General features: G+C 51.3%; 1 protein-coding gene across 1 annotated transcript; it reads left to right on the forward strand.

The window, feature by feature from the left end:
* The first annotated feature begins 580 nt into the window (after positions 1–580).
* Positions 581–14,895, forward strand: LOC141736858 (olfactory receptor 10AG1-like). The gene is made up of 7 exons (XM_074571484.1): positions 581–702; positions 2,101–2,182; positions 9,361–10,306; positions 10,577–10,735; positions 11,359–11,409; positions 13,825–13,967; positions 14,823–14,895. Exons 2-7 carry the CDS (start codon positions 2,124–2,126, stop codon positions 14,893–14,895), a joined length of 1,431 nt encoding a protein of 476 aa, XP_074427585.1. The 5' UTR covers positions 581–702; positions 2,101–2,123.
* The last annotated feature ends 1,805 nt before the right edge of the window (positions 14,896–16,700 follow it).

Consider the following 16,700-nt stretch of genomic DNA (forward strand, 5'->3'; position numbering starts at 1 on the left):
GGCTGAATCCCTTCACTCAGCAGGAGGGAGAAAGGTGATGACTTCCCATCCCTGTCTGTGTGTCCTGCCAAATGACAGGGAAAGAAAATATGATTCTTGAGACTCCTTGTTTTCTGGATATGTGAAATGACAGTTCAGGAAGGAAAACCTCTCCCCAGCTTAGTGATTGCTTCAGCCTGTTTTCCAGCAGGTTCCCCTGGAGCCCCAGGGACACCTGGAGGGAGCCCCGAGGGGGCAGAGAAAGGGCTGCCTTGGGCTGGTCCTCTGCTGCTGAGCTGGGCTGGGCTCCTGGCATGGAGGGAGCTGATGGCAAGCGGGCAGCGCTGCAGAGAGACGGCTCTGCCCAGGAGCAGCTCCTCTGCCAAGCGCAGCAGGGCTGAGGGCACTGCCTGCAGGCACCCGAGAGGAGCCAGGCACAGAGAGGATAAAGGCAGCTGGGAGTGGGAGGAGAGTTCTGAGCTTGTTCTTGGGGAAATCTTCACCCCTGTTGACACAGTCAGTCTCTGGCTGTAGGGCAAGGCAGGGGAGTCTCCTGGAGGGATGTTCTAGGGCTGGCTGAGAGGAGCTGTCAGGATGGCTCTCCTGGCTTCTCTGGTGTGGAGAAGAAGGATGTGCTTCAGAGCAGGGCTGCCCTGCTGCACCATCGCAGCGACAAAGGAGGGCTGCCTTCTGCGAGGGACTGTGGCAGGGTTTTGAAGACAGGTGGGTGTGCAGGCAGGGGTGCCCAGGGCTGTCCTTGAGAGCAGGGTCCCTGCACCCCAGGGGGCTTTGTGCCGGGGCAGGGACTCTGCTGCTTGCCAGGGTCAGCTCTCAGCCTGCCCAAGGAGTTCCCCCCCCCCGAGCTTCTGTGGGGAGAAGCTCTGGGGAAAAGGGGAGACTCCCCTCAGGGCAGGGTCCTTTGGCTCTTTTGAGAGTGTGCTGTGTGGGTCAGGGCTGCCCACAGCTGCAGATCTCCCCCAGAGCACTGGCAGAGGCAGCATTTACAGAGGAAAGTCAAGGCAGGGGCTGCCTGGAAGATGAAGACATTGCAGGGTCTGTGCTCTCAGCTGTCTCCTGAGGGAAAGGAGCTGTCACTGTTCCACTGAGGAATCAGCAGATCTGCCAGAAAGCTCACAAAGTGCCTTCACCCCCTCCTCTCCCTACACACAGCACCAGCAGCACCTTTGCTTCCAGCATCAGGCTTTCTCTCATCTCCTCCTGAGGAGCCACAAAGAGGGAGATGGCCCTGGGCAGTGCCCTGCTGCCAGGAGGGGTCTGCAGGGCAGAGCTGAGCCCCCAGCGGGTGGGATGGGCTGTGGGAGCAGGGAGAGGGAGGAGACCTGGGCACAGAGAAGCAGCTCCTGGCAGGGGCAGCTCCAGACAGCAGAGACATGGGCAAGGGCTGGGGGAAACTGCCAACACACACTGGGGAGGGGGCGCTCAGGCAGCTCTCCTTTGGTCCTTCACTGGAGACGTCTTCTGGGCATTCTCTGCTGGGCAATGAGCTGACTCTCCCCTCAGAACATCCCATCCTAGGGACGCCAGACTCTCTGCTTTGCCTGTCCTCTTGGCTTGCCAGCTGCCCCCAGAAAGGCAGAGCTCTCCTGTGGGATCCTAGGGAGGGCTGAGCCTTTCCTCGGGGGTCGGCACTCTCCTCACAGAGTCCTTTGCTTCTCTCTGTGAGGGGTTGTGTCCTGCTCTCCCCATCACAGCTCTAACTCTGCTTTGGGAAAGAGAAGAATTTCTATATTTGTCCTTTCAAACAGTGCTCCGCTGTTCCCATATGAGTTCAGTTATTTGTTTGGGATTTTTTTTGAGCGGAATTTGTGTGTGAAGTCATCTTCAAGGCAGCACAAGCAGAAGCACAGGGCAGATGGAAAAAAGACTAATGGACACTGCAGCTCTCCTGACTCTGCACTAAACCACAGGGATTAGAGCCCTGTGTCCTGTCCTGTCTGAAGAGTCCACATTTTCAGTCATAAAAATGAGGATTTCTTCCCCTAAAAAGAACAGTTACCAGGCGTGATGGTAGAAAATTAAAAACACAAAGAAAAGGAGACTGTCTTTGCTATAAGGCGCCTGTCCTAATTATTTTCCTGTTGTTTTCCTCCTTTGGACAAGGCCCCCATGCCAAGAAAGAGCAAATGTCCAACAGCAGCTCCATCACCCAGTTCCTCCTCCTGGCATTCGCAGACACACGGGAGCTGCAGCTCTTGCACTTCGGGCTCTTCCTGGGCATCTACCTGGCTGCCCTCCTGGCCAACGGCCTCATCATCACCACCATCGCCCATGACAACCGCCTCCACACCCCCATGTACTTCTTCCTCTCTACCTCTCTGTTCTTGACCTGGGCTCCATCTCCACCACTGTTCCCAAATCCATGGACAATTCCCTGTGTGACACCAGGGGATGTGCTGCACAGGTCTTTCTCTTTTTTATGTCAGCAGAGTTTTCTCTCCTCACTGTCATGTCCTATGACCACTATGTGGCCATCTGTAAACCCCTGCACTATGGGACCCTGATGGGCAGCAGAGCTTGTGTCCACATGGCAGTGGGGTAGTGGGTTTCTCCATGCTCTGCTGCACATGGCCAATACATTTTCCCTGCCCCTCTGCCAGGGCAACACAGTGGACCAGTTCTTCTGTGAGATCCCCCAGATCCTCAAGCTCTCCTGCTCAGACTCAGACTACCTCAGAGAAGTTGGACTTGTTGTGGTTAGTGTCTGTTTAGCATTTGGTTGTTTTGTTTTCATCGTGCTGTCCTATGTGCAGATCTTCAGGGCCGTGCTGAGGATCCCCTCTGAGCAGGGACGGCACAAAGCCTTTTCCACGTGCCTCCCTCACCTGGCCGTGGTCTCCCTGCTTCTCAGCACTGCCATGTTTGCCTACCTAAAGCCCCCCTCCATCTCTTCCCATGTTCTAGACCTGGTGGTGGCAGTGCTGTACTCAGTGGTGCCTCCAGCACTGAACCGCCTCATCTACAGCATGAGGAACAAAGAGCTCAAGGATACCCTGTGGAAACTGATGACCAGATGATTTTCAGAAGCAATAAACTTTCTGGGTCTTGTTTTGGAAACCACTCAGAATGTAACTTGTTACACGGCAAGCCCTTCTTCTGTAGCTTTTGTTAGTTTTGGTTTCAGTTTGTGATTTTGGCATTGGTTTTCTTTGTATAATGCTGTCCACAAAGAATTCTCATCATTTTGCTCTTTCTCATTATGCATCTGTCTTAACTTGTGAATCCCACAGACATTGTAAAAGAGGACCTGTGCTCTCTGTGTATTTAAGCAAAATAAAGAACCTTCTAGCGACTTGTTTGCCCAAGATCTTCCCTCTGGAACTCACTCTGGAGCTGCAGGGCTATGCCTGTGAGCAGAGGTGGAGGGGAAAGTGTCTCAGCACAGCAGCACTGTCAGGGAGCACCAGCCGCCTTCTTTTCAGACTTATTCTCCGTTTCCACACTCTCCTGCTGAGCGCTGGCGCTGCTGTAAGGACCGAGTGCTCTGGCAGCTCATACTCCTGCTGTGTGCTGTCCCCTCAGGCAGGGACAGGCACTGGGTGCTTCTCTGGCAGAGCTGGCCTCCCCAACAGCTCCTCCATCACACCATGGCATTGCCTCAGGGCAGTGCCTGAAGGCTCAGGCCTTCTTCCAAAGTTGCTGTCAAGAAAATGCCCAGGAAAGTGCCCTGCAAGGGAAAACACCCGTGTGCAGCTTAACTGTGTGAGTGTGCAGGCTGGGGACAAGCGGCAGCTTCCTCACTCAGCCAGGGCTCCTGGGAAAGACATGAAGGGCCAGCAGAGCAGGTTCTTCTCTGTCCCTGTGTGTGCTGGACACTAGGGGTAAGATGCCCCAGGGCAATCCTCACACACCTCTCCAGTAACAACCACCACTGGCCTCTCGTCCCAGCTTGGAGAGGTTGGTTGGTCTTCTGAACAAGTTCATGTTTGTATTGTAGGAATGAGATGCAAGCATGCACATCATGTGCGTGGGGTGAGATGAACCCGAGTAAGCCCAAACACCATCAGCTATTCCCAGGGGTTCAATGAAGGCCTGTGGGACAGACAGTGTCTGGAGGTCACTTCATTTGGAGAGTAACGTCCCCAGGGAAACCCCCTGAATGCAGCACTGGGATGGGCTTCCTTGACCCCAGGTCCCTGTGTCCATTCCTCACGCCGTGGGGCATCTCAGAGAGGTGCCGAGCAGGGAGACACAGCGCAGGGCTGAGGTGCTGCCAGCCTCTGGGAGTGGCAACAGGAGGCCAGGGAGTCTGCTGCAGGGCCTCTGCCCGTGCCAGGGAAGGACTCGTGTCTCTGAACAGCCCTGCCAGAGCCCTGACAGTGCTGTGCATGATGCCAGGAACAACCTGTGTGCTTCTCAGCAAGAGACCAGGACAAAACAAGGTGAAAAAAAAAATGGGTCAAAATAAAAGCAAGTAGAAGGAGGGAAAAATCAACTAATAAAAAACATTAAAAAAAAAAGAAAAAGCTTAAAAGCAAAGGCCACATGCAGAAGAAAAGGCAAACCGAGGAAGATTTTTTTTCTCTATTTCCCATCAGCAGACAATGTCAAGTCACCGCCTGGGAGGCAAGGATTCAGTACATGTAGCGGGTTTTACGGAAGACAAATGTCTTAATAGCGAATGTCCTCCCAATTCCTTTCTCTCAGCCTTTATTGCTGAGAATGTTGCCATATTGCATGGAATATCCCTTTGGACAATTCAGTAAAGCTGTCCCATCCCAACCACTTGCCCACCCCGAGTGTACTACCTTTAGAGGGCGTTGGAGAGACAGCCCTCAGGCAGTGCGAGCACTGCTCAGCGATAGCCAAAACACTGGTGCAGGATCAACACCGTTCCAGGCACGAGGAGGAAGCACAGCAGGGTATGGCTGCTATGGGGAAAGTTAACTCCATCCCAGCCAGACCCAGTACAATGCTGTTCAGGGGTCTCTTCCAACCTGCCCCATTCTAGGATTCAATGGATCTTTTCCTTGGAGAGCTCTTTGAAGACAGAATAGACAGAAGAAGAAGAAGAAACAGAGCAGCAGAAGTAGAGATGCAAAATGCACCGTTATAAATATAGAAGTTCCTCTGAGGAACATTTCTCCCCTCAAAATATTGGTAGGAAATCTGTGAGAGAAATTTGATGAATGAAGCTCCCTTTTATCTGCTCAGGGACTGGGCCACAAGGAGGGTGATGGGTGGGTATGGTATCATAGAATCATAGACTCATAGAATGATAGAATATATTGGGTTGGAAGGGACCCTTAAAGGCCATCTAGTCCAAGCCCCCTGCAGTAAGCAGGGACATCTTCAACTAAATCAGGTTGCTCAGAGCCTCATCAAGCCTGGCCTTGAATGTCTCCAGGGATGGGGCCTCCTCCACCACCTCTCTGGGCAACCTGTGCCAGTGTCTCACCACCCTCAGTGGAAAGAACTTCTTCCTAATGTCTAACCTAAACCCATCCTGCGCTAGTTTAAAACCATTGCCCCTCTTCCTATTGCTACATACCCTTGCAAATGTCGAGCCATTGACCACTACCCTCTGGATGCCATCATCCAACCAATTCCACATCCACTGAACAGTCCATCCATTCAATCCATATCTCTCCAATTTAGAGAGAAAGATGTTGTGGAGGACCATTTCAAAGACCCTACGAAGCCCAGATATACAACATCTGTAGCTATTCTGCTGTCGACTGATGTGGTCACTCCATTGTAGAAGGCCACTAGATTGGTCAGGCAGGACTTGCCCTTGGTGACGCCATGCTGGCTGTCTCGAATCACCTCGCTGTCCTCCATGTGCCTTAGCATAGCTTCTAGGAGGATCTGTTCCATGATCTTGCCAGGCACAGAGGTGAGGCTGACAGGGCGGTAGTTCTCAGGGTCCTCGTTTCTACCCTTTTTAAAAATGGATATCATGGTAACAGCATCAGAAAAAAAAATCCAAACAAAAGAAAACAGAAAAAAAAAAAACCAACAAAAATCTGAACATAGTGGGAGCACAACTGGGATGGACAGACTAGCACACTGATATCACCCTCAGGGACTGAGCAGCTGCCTTCTGCTTCCTCATCATCTGGAGGCACTACTGTCTGTCACCCAAGTCAGACCCTTGGGTCAGATGAACCATTTTTCAGTTCTCATAGAATATACTCATTATTTCTCCATCAACTCTGACAAGAGCTGAGTTACCCAGATATCCAGGCTGTGGATGGCATATTTCTCATGCAATGACCGCTTGGAGTAGCTCTACTGACCTCACTCCGTATTTGCCATTCTACAGCTTTGAGAGGAGGAAATCACCCTGCAGCGCCTGGCCCTGTCCATGGCTACTCCAAGCCATAGCACTGATTCCTCACAGCCTTTCTGACTTCGGTCTTTCGGTCCTGGTGGGAGATGATATTATTGTCTTAATCCTGATTTTGTTGGGTTATATGTAGGGCTTCAGAGAAATCAGGGAGTGCATTAACCTCACACAAGGGCAGGAGATACTTCCCGCTGGAAGGGGTTATTTGTGCTATTGGCTACAGAGCCACCCAAGGCAGCTGTGGTAAGAATCACTCAACCAGGTTTTAGGCATTGGGGTGAAATGAATCTGTACAAATACAGAGATTTGCAGTGTAGTGACATGACCCAGTCCTTTTTTCCTTCTCATGCACGCAGCTCAAATACAAGCTTTGTCTCCAGGCCCCTTCTGGATGTGAACCATCATGCAGACAGCAGAAACAGTGTGAGTTCAGCCTCTCAGGGCAAACCTTGTCTAACACGGGGATAACGTGGGGCACAGGCACAGGTTTGAACGCGGAGAAGTGGAGGTGCGGAGAAGCTTTTTCTGTTGCTGTGCCGTCGAGGTAAACCCAGATTGAATTGGCTTATTTTCTGGTTCCCTGGGTTTTTGAGGTTTGTTTTTTATTCCCCTTCCACGAGTTTAGCAGTTTCCCTTTGAGCAGCTAAATCCCATTTTTCAGTTTCTCCACTTTTTAAAGGCATGGAATTATGCTGGAAGTTGTTAATCAGGCTAACACCCATGATTCTGACAGTCTTTATAAAATTGCTCCTTGTGCTGTGGGTGTCTGGGGAGGAGCAGTGGCAGCACCAACATGCCCACCTGCTCTCCTGGGGCTGCTTACGAACTGACTTGTGACCAGGTGAGAGTGGCAGAAAGGTGTCGAGAGAACAATATCCAGGTGGTCTCCAGGGGAATGACAGAGAGGAAAAGGGAACACCGCTGCCTCCTGCAGCATCACAGACTGAGGAGCACGTTCCTGCCTGTTGGCTCCTGATAACGGTAAATCCCTTTTGGCGTGCCCTGAAACGCTGAGGTAGCGTGGCAGTACAGCTACTGCCAGCAGCGGCTGCAGTCCTCTGTCCAGCTGGACTGGGGTCACTGGAATGGGCTTCCTTCAGCTTTGAGAAACGCTGCCAGTCAGAGAGTCACCACAGAAGTCACCCTCGGGCAGTTCCCCGTGAGCAAAGCTGGCCTGAACTGTGCTCTACCTGCGATCTTGCCAAGCGCGGAGACATCTGAGAGCTAAAAATAACAGGCTGTATGTTTGAGAATGTTTTGAAACAAGCAGGAAATGCTGGTATGTGGATAATTTGCAGTCAAATGGTTGCTTTGAGTTAAAGACTTAATTTAAAATAAAAGTGGGTATCTCACAGTTTTGCTTTTTTCTTTTTTTTTTTAATAAAGCATTTCAATTTTGTGTACATTTATATGAATAAGTAGGTAGATTAGAAAACAATCATTGTGACTTTTCCCTCACGCAAACCCTAACAGTATCTTGGAAATTTTGAACTGAAATCTATCTCTCTATGAAATAGACAAAACTCACAGGGAGAAGGCAGGAATGCCTTGGGAAAAAGAATCAAACTATTAGGACCCCATGGTTTTCTGAATTCCTCTGGAGGAAACTGCCTTACGTTTTTCGCTTGGCTAATCCAAATGCTTTTGTCACATGCTTTATGACTGGCTGCCCTTCTCATCAGAGCTTAAGAAGACTTCTCAAAGGGAGTTAGGGAGAGCTGGAGAGACAGAGTCATCACCCTCAGCCCTCTGCCTGAACCTCAAACTGAGATTCTTAAACATCTCTCAGCTGAGAGCCTTCTCCATAAGAAGCCACTGGCTGTTGTGGTGCTGCTTGATTGTAGCTGATGTCCTTCAGGTGTGCCCAGTGGGAAGCCTTTCTGCTCTGGGAAGGGGGGCAATGCGAAGGGAAGGCTGAGTTCCTCAGGCAGCAAGAGCACTGCTCTGCTTCTGCAAGGGATTGCAGGGTTGGGATTGGAACGAATGCGCCCTCGGCTGAATTTGTAAGCTGTCAGAAATCCAAGTGACAGAGCAGCAGGTTTGGGAATGTTGAATTATTCATGACTCATTCAGAAGCTATAGATGCCTGACCTGTGCAGGAAAATTGGGTGTCATGGGGATATCACATGCTTTTAATCACTTTCTTCTCCTTATGATTGAGAACTGCATAAAGCAGTTTGATTGCTTGCACAAAAATCTCTTTTAGCACCCTGAAAACTGGTAATTTAAGCAGAAACTGCTGCTTCTCTGTCTTGTTAAAATGTGCCATGGATGCATCAGTGTCACTGGATTCTTTGGCAGAGAGAAGCCTGTGTTACTTCTGATGGGATTCACCCTTCACTAGGCAAAAACTGATGATTCGGATCTAAGATAGTCTTCCAGATCTTAGTGTGTGGACGCAGCGTCAGGGGATGAGCTCTCCCACATGAGAAGAGTTGGGATTAATCTCTCTCTCTAAGGTCTAAGAATCAAGTCATACCTTGCCTTACTTTGGTTTGTTTGCCTCTCCTTGCCTAGCCTTGCCTTGCTTTGTCTTCCCCTTTTCATCCTTCCCCACTTTTAACCCTATTCCTTCTTAATGTTCTTACATTAAATGCACCTCTTACGGAATCTGGACAAGGAACGTAAGCAAGGCTGTTCTTAAAGGCATTAGTATTTGTCTCTTTTCTTCCTTTTCTCTCATCTTTCACTAGGTGTTCTATTTAATAAAATCACCTCTAAAGGAGAAAGTCAAGTTTCTTTTACCCATATGACAAAAACAACCCAGTCATTCAGGCTCAAGGACTCTGTTCTCTCTCTTTACAAACTTCCCCTCCACAAACGACCCACATTAGATTTCCAAACATTCGTGCATACCTTGGTCAAACTCGCCTAATCCTGCAATCGCGCGTATGCTGATGTTTGTAGTCTTTCTCTAAGCTTGAAGTGTCTGTGATGGTGGACAGGCCACCAGCATGCTCTGAGAGCCTGTTATTTGAATTGCTCTGTGCAGAAAAAATGCCCCAAAGAAAAGGCCTGGAGAATCACACCGGTGGATCTGGATTCATTCTTCTGGGATTTTCTGACCACTCCAGCCTGCAGGGCTTGTGCTTCACAGTATTCCTGGTCATCTACCTCATGGTCCTCACAGGGAACAGCCTGATTGTGCTCATCACAGTGGTGGGCTCAAGCCTCCACAGCCCCACATATTTCTTCCTGAGGAACTTGTCCTTCCTGGAGATCTGCTACACACCAGTCACTCTGCCAAAAATGCTGGTGGGGTTCCTGCTGGAGGATGGCAGGATCTCCTTCCTTGGCTGTGCTGCCCAGCTGTATTTCCTGGTTTTCCTGGGCAGCATTGAGTGCCTTCTGGCTGTAATAGCCTACGACCGCTACATAGCCATCTGTGACCTCCTGCACTATCCCCTCCTCATGAGGAGGGGTCTCTGCATCAGACTGGTGGTGGGGTTGTGGGTGGCTGTCGTACCAGTGCAAGTAGGACAGACCTACCAGGTGTTCACTTTGCCCTTCTGTGCATCCCATGACCTTCATCACTTTTTTTGTTATGTGCCCCCTGTGCTGGAGCTGGCCTGTGCAGACACGTACTGGAACCAAGTGACGCTGTACACCATCATCCTGGTATTTGCAATCTTTCCCTTCTCCTTAATAGTTATTTCTTACATTAAAATTATCAGGACAATTCTGAAAATACCTTCAGTTCTGGGCAGACACAAAGCCTTTTCCACCTGTTCCTCACACCTCGCGGTGGTGACGCTCTTCTATGGCTCGGCCACAGTCATCTACTTAAAGCAACGGTCAAGGGATTCCATAGACACCGACAAATACCTTGCCCTGTTTTACACAATTGTGACCCCAATGTTTAACCCTGTCATCTATAGCCTGAGGAATAAGGAAGTGAGAATTGCCTTGAAGAGACTCCTATGGGCTATGTGGATTTCTGTCATCTACAGCAATCATTTCCTTCTTGTCCCAGATACATGTTGTGGTCCCCATGTCCTGGACCACTTCTTCCTTGTGGGGGTGAAACATTGGAACAGGTCACGCAGAGAGGTTGTATGTACCCAGTCTCTGGAGACATTCAAAGTCTGGTTGGACAGACATTGCTCTGAGCAACCTAATTGCAGATGTCCCTACTCACTGCAGGGGGGTTGGACTAGATGACCTTTAAAGGTCCCTTAAAACACAAGCCTGTTTATTATTCTGTGATTTGGTGGGTTTGCACCAATGCTGAAACTCTCCTGACATGAAACCACGACCCTCATAGGCTTTGCTTTCATAACCTGCTTCTAGGCCCAGTCTTCCCCTTCCTGTTCATGCTGGAATGCTGTGTATGCATCAGAGCTGCACTTGGGGGTAGCTCTCCTGCCCAGCATGGGCAGGCAGAAGGCCTTCTCCACCGTCTCCTCTCACCTCACTGGCGCCACTCCTTTCTACGGCACCCCCAACACTGTCAGTGGGATGCCCAGAACAGCCCTTACGAGAGAGTTTAACAAAGCCCTGTTTCAACACGCACCTCACCCCTGCTCAATCCTCTCATCTACAGCCTGAGGAGAAGGAAGGATGGGGGTTGGGAGGAACTGACAGAAATAGCTTAGGAAAGCTGTCAGCTGCAGAGAGATCCCATTGGAGTTGAGGGCTTGTAGGAAGAAATCACTTCTGGTTCTCTTCTGAAGTGGCCCTGAGGGCCTGGACAGGTAAGATTGTCTCCTGGGCACTCCTCTGGCAGCGTGCCATAATGAGAAGACTTCTGGTGTCATGGAGAGGGGGAAGGCTGGCCACTGCCATTGTGAGATCTCTCTCCAACACCTTGGAAAGGCCAGAGTCATCTGAGAGGTTCCTGGGGCCTTGGAAAAGGCAGACGTGAAACCAGTGTTCCAAAAGGGCAGGAAGGAGGATTGGGACAATTACAGACTGGCCAGCCTCACCAAGGAAGGGGATATGACAAGTCCTCCTGCAGCCATCTGCAGGCATTTGAAGGAAAAGAAAGGGATCGCAGAAGACATGTGGGAGGGAAAAGAAGGGGGTGTTGTGGACCCGGACTTTAGCAAGGCCTTTGACATGGTCGTCTGTAGTCTCCTTATAGCCAGGTTGTTGACAGCCGGGCTGAAGAAGTGCACGATGTGGTAGGTCGGAAGCTGTCTGAATGATGAGGGATTGGTACAAAGTCCTTCTGGCAGCCACTTACTAGTGGCATCCATCAAAGACCAGCCCTTGACAATTACTATGGAACATTATTATCTCTCTGTATCATGGCAGAAAATGCACTTTCACCTCCTTTGTAGATGATGCCAAGCTGGGGGAGCCCTTGAGGAATCCCACCCTGTTAGCACTGTTGGTAGCAGGAGAGTTGGGAAGGATGACTGTGGTGGGTTAAACATGGCAGGGCACGGAGGGTTGGAAGGGAGAAGCGTAGAGGGATGGCACCTTTGGGGAGGAGCGGACAGGAGAGGTGACCCAAAGCTGACTAACAGAGAACTCCATCCCACCTGCATCATGCTCAGTATAAAAGCTGAGGGATCACAGGGCTCAGGCTCTTTTTCCAATGTCAGATGCCAGCTGGAGGAGCGGTGCTAGAGGAGGTTGGGAAGCAAAAGCGTGGTTGTGATGTGACAATTCAGGGCAGCACTTGGCCAGGGGCTGGTCCCAGGGAAATGGTGCTGGAGCCCCAGTGGTCCTGCTGTGGCCGGGACATTAATGGCCCCTCCGAGCAGGGCGGGGGCTGGTGCACAAGGAGATGCCCTGAGCAGGAGAGGGAAAAAACTAAATGCCCCAAGTGGGGCAGGAGCGAAGCCAGTCACCCCGATTTCAGCAGAGACACAAAGAGCCACCTTGAGTGGGGCAGGAGTAAATCCAGGCACCTGGTGTAGGGCAGGGGCAAAAGAGCGGGGAAAAAACATCTGTCCTGAGATGACATGATGAAAAGAAGCCACCCAAGGATGGCTGAGGCCACACTGGATGCCCAAAGCGAAAGATATAAAGAAAGCCTCCCGAGTGGAGCAGGAGGAAAACTCCCTGCCCTGAGCTGAGCAGGAGGAACCCATTGCCCTGAGCAAGAGTGGGGAAAACTAGAGGACGCAGGTGGTGCAGGGGCCCAACTGGTGAGCTCAAGGGGGGCAGGAATAGCAACCAGCTGCCTCGTTGGGGCAGAAGCAACACTCATTGCCCTCCAGGCAGGTCGTGGGGTTAAACCAGATGCTGAAAAACCACCCAGAAATTTTTTTTTGGAGCTGCAGGGTGGGAGAGCAGCTGGGTGGGGGCCTGGCGGTCACCCAAGGTGCACCCAGTGCAGTTGCTCAAGGTGGTGCTTTGGTAGCACTAGTTCAGAGTCAGCCTGTGGCTGTATCTTGGGGGTAGGTTAAATTGATTGGAAATGAAACTGTAAGAAACCAGGTGCTTTGCTGCACGAGTCTTGCAGATGCAGTCCTGTAGCTGGGAAGAATGGAAAAGAAGCCCTCAGCCCCCCGACTGTGGCAGCCAAAGCTGTGAGGGGGCTCGCTGGCAGCTCTGGGCAGGTTTTTATGCCTGGGGCTGGTGCGGCTCCAGGCAGAGGTGGGAGCTCTGTAGGCAGACGAGCAGCCCTTGGCCAGCAGTGCCTGGGGCAGCTCAACAGCTGCTGGCTGGTGGCTGCAGGATGTGCCCAGGCTGTGGCAGCTGTGGGGCCGCAGTGTGTCCCCGTGTGTGGCGGGGTGGCCCCTGTCACAAAGGGGCAGTGATGCAGCACCCGCCCGCTGCTTGTGAGCTCACCTGGCCAGGGCTTGCCATCCTCAAGAGTGGGCCAGCCAAAGCTCCTTGGGCTGAGCTGGCCTTGGGACAACTCGGCTCCTTCCTTTGCCACTTGCTTGGCTGCTTTTTCCCACCCATTCATCATTTACTGCCCACTTCTCCTCACCTTCCATCCTCTTCCAAAGGTAACAATGATTTGACCTTCAGGACAGATCATACGGGAGTTAGATATGGTATCAAAGTATCGGCTGGTCTATACCTTCGGAGCTTTAGGATGAGCTCTTACAGCTTTATAGGCTGGCCAGATACACACTGTGGGTAGAGTTCCTATTTGCTAACTGTTATTTCTTTACCATATGCTAGGGTGGGTAAGCAGGGGTGGCAGTGTACTCTGAGGCTTTGGGCTCCATCTGGAATGAGAAGAAGCCCATCCTGATGGATGTGGTAGGAAGAGAGACAGAAAAGGAGCACAGCAAAGGCAGCTGTTAAGGCAGTGGCTGAAAGCCGGTCCCTCCTGCGTCCAAGGGATTTAAGTGTGGGCTGGAGAACCAGAGGGCTCTGCTGCTAATGCCAGCCAGAGGGAAGCAGCAGGTCCTCTTCAGAGAAGGTGACACCCAGCACAGTCTTCCCAAAGGGCCTTGGTAACTGCTGTCAGTTGGAGTCCTGCAACAGGGACAGCAGGGCCATCAGCTGCAGCTCTGCAGCGGTTGGAACTACCACTGAAATGGTTCTGGTGGCGGATGCTGTTCTCTGGTTTTAGTTTGGGATTTTTTGTAATTTAATTTGTTGAGGTGCAGCTATTTCTTTGCACTCAGGTGTCAGGATTAGCACTGGTCTTCTCTTCTGGAGCGTGTTCTGGCATCCTTCGTCATCCAGAGCTTCCCCTGCTGTTCCTGAAGAGGAGCAATGGCCTCAATGGGGCCACCATCATTCCTGTGAGTGACGACTTCACCAGCAGGCTTGGACTTTGTGAATCCCCAAAGGCAAGGGATGTGGCTGGTGCTCCGTCTCTGAATGTTGATGTACTGACAATCAAGAGGGAAGTCTGGGGTGAGTCAGTCATGACTTATGAGCCAGTTTTGACATCTCATGTCATGGCTTCTCATCATGATGAGACATGAGGGATGCCCTCATCCATCCCCCAAGTCCATTCAGCACCCAAGCACATCATAAAGGCCTTTCAGCCTTCAGTTCCCTGAGTGTGTTCTGCATTCCAGTTTAGGAAGAAAAGGCCTATTTTCACCCATGGCACTGAGGAAACTCCCTTTTATTGCAGAGATACCACAAAGGAGGCCAGCATTACCATGGTTCCATCCCATCTCCCGAGTGTTCCATCCCATCTCCCGTGCTCAGTGTAAAAGCTGAGGGATCAAAAAGTCAGCTCTTTTCTTTAATGGCTCTCTTTATTCAGTGACTGATGTCTGAGGAGGACCCTGTTTGTCTGCCTTTGATCCTGATCTGTGCATTCCTGAATCTATATCCGATATCCAGTTCCTATCTGTTGCTGAGTCCAGTCGTTGATTTCCCCAGTGCCTGCCATTGACATCTCCCTGGGAGCTTGAAACGGTTTTGTATACATTGTATCTATTTCATTATTTCCTTTATATTTTATTATTAATATTTCATTAATATTTGCCTGTGCAAAGAAGTTGTCCGAAGAGACCCCCAACACCAGCTGGTCAGTATGCATCCTGCCATGCTCACCTGTCAGTGAGTGTCATTAAAGTCTCCAATAGCACTTGGGGTCATGGATCTGAGGACTTCCATGGCTTGCTTAAGCAAACCTTTCTCCACTTCCTCACCCTGATTGCAGGTGCTTTGTCTCCCACGAGGGTGTCACACTAACAGGCCTCTCCTTTGACCCTCACTCACAAGGGCTCATGTAACCTGCTGCACATCCCATAGAGGAGCTCCACACATATAACAAGCTCCTGCACATGGAGGGCATCTCCCTCCTCATCTTCCTGGCCCGTCTCTCCTGAAAAGCCCATATGCACCATGGCAGCACCACTGTGAGCTGTCCCACCGCACCTTGCTACTTATTCCACCAACATGCAAACTCTAGGATGGCACATGGGACTCCAGCTCCTCCTGTCTGTGCCCCAGGCTGAGGGCACTGATGCACATTTGGTCTGCAGCACCTGAGCTGGAGCACTGGGGCCAAACTTAGACTTGTCACAGGCAAACCCAGTACCAAGTGCCCAAGACCCCACACCTGCTAATGCTGTGCTCGAGACCAGAGACATACTGGATGTGATGGCAGGCGGCAATGTGAAGGCACTAAACGAGGAAACGCTGCTCCCTACAACACCAGAAAAGCCAGGCTGGGCTTTGTAGCCCTGGAAGAAGCAGGCTTTGTTGTCTGTACTGTTGCTGAAGACTTGTGGTGGAGGTGAAGCTGATCTCCAGGATGACAAGGTGCTGCTCAAAATGTCCTTGGGTGTGGATAAGCTGTGATCCAGGAACACTGTGAAAATCATTCACCTGTGGCGACTGTATCATCAAGGGCCTCAGCAAAGCATTGTTGAAAGAAGAACTGGGAGAGTTTGGGAGCAGCCAAATCATTTGAGACCCCAGTGTGATAGGCTTCCTGTTCATGACCTTCTCCGCATCAGCTGAATGGAGATGGGTGAGACCATGCCGCACTGCAGTGGTGGGTTTCAATAGCTGATCAACAGAAACTGAACCTGCCTGAGATGCCACATAGGCTTGCACAAAGGAAGCTCCTGTGGGTTTGTGGAAGGAACAAGAGGGAGTCCTCTTCTAGCCCAGGACCTCAAACCCAGGACGAGATGCCTCAAATGATTCAGCTGCATCACTGCACTCACCAGGAGTAAAGAACTCTCCGGGTGTCCTGTGTAATGGTGCGACAAGGAAAGGCTATTCTCATGCCTAACTCTGCCTCTGATAATAGAAATGACACAGCTGGAAAGAAGTGTCTCTCCCCAGCTGAGGAAGGGAACATCAGTGCTGACGTCAGCCTGTTTCCCAGCAGGTTCTCCTGAAGCCCCAGGGACACCTCAAGGGAGGCCAAAGTGGGCAGAGAAAGGGCTGCCTTGGGCTGGTCCTCTGCTGCTGAGCTGGGCTGGGCTCCTGGGACAGAGGGAATTCATGGCAAGCGGGCAGCACTCCTTCCACAGCACTGCAGAGAGACAACTCTGCCCAAAGCGCAGCAGGGCTGAGGGCACCGCCTGCAGGTGCCAAGGGGAGAGGAGCAAGGCAGAGATGTTAAAGGCACTCTAGGAGTGGGGGGATAGCTGAGCTCTCACTGCGGGAGGAATCTTCACAGCCCTCTGTATGGTAAGTCTCTGGCAGCAGGGTACCGAGTTTGGTGTTCTTTGGAGGAGACCTGGTTCATCCCACAGCCTGTAGGACCTGGCAGGATGATTCTCACAGATTCCCAAGTAGAGGAGGAGGACGTGCTCTAGAGCAGGGCTTCCCTGCTGCACTTCAGTAGGTCAGGGCACGGTGGTTTCCTTGTCTTTGGGATGACTGCAGGGATACAAAACTGGGTGTGCAGCCAGAGGAGCCCAGGGCTGTCCTTCCGCAGACGGTCCCTGCACCCCGGGGGATCACTGCCAGGGCATTTCCAAGGAGACTTTTCAAGAGGATGGTCAAAGTGGGGATTACCTGAAAGGAAAGGAGTCTGTGCTTTGAGATGAGTCACCTTGTTTGGCTGGGTGGACAGTGG

The sequence above is a fragment of the Larus michahellis genome, unplaced genomic scaffold (genome assembly GCF_964199755.1).
Source record: "Larus michahellis unplaced genomic scaffold, bLarMic1.1 SCAFFOLD_35, whole genome shotgun sequence".
NCBI classification, from domain to species: Eukaryota; Metazoa; Chordata; class Aves; order Charadriiformes; family Laridae; genus Larus; species Larus michahellis.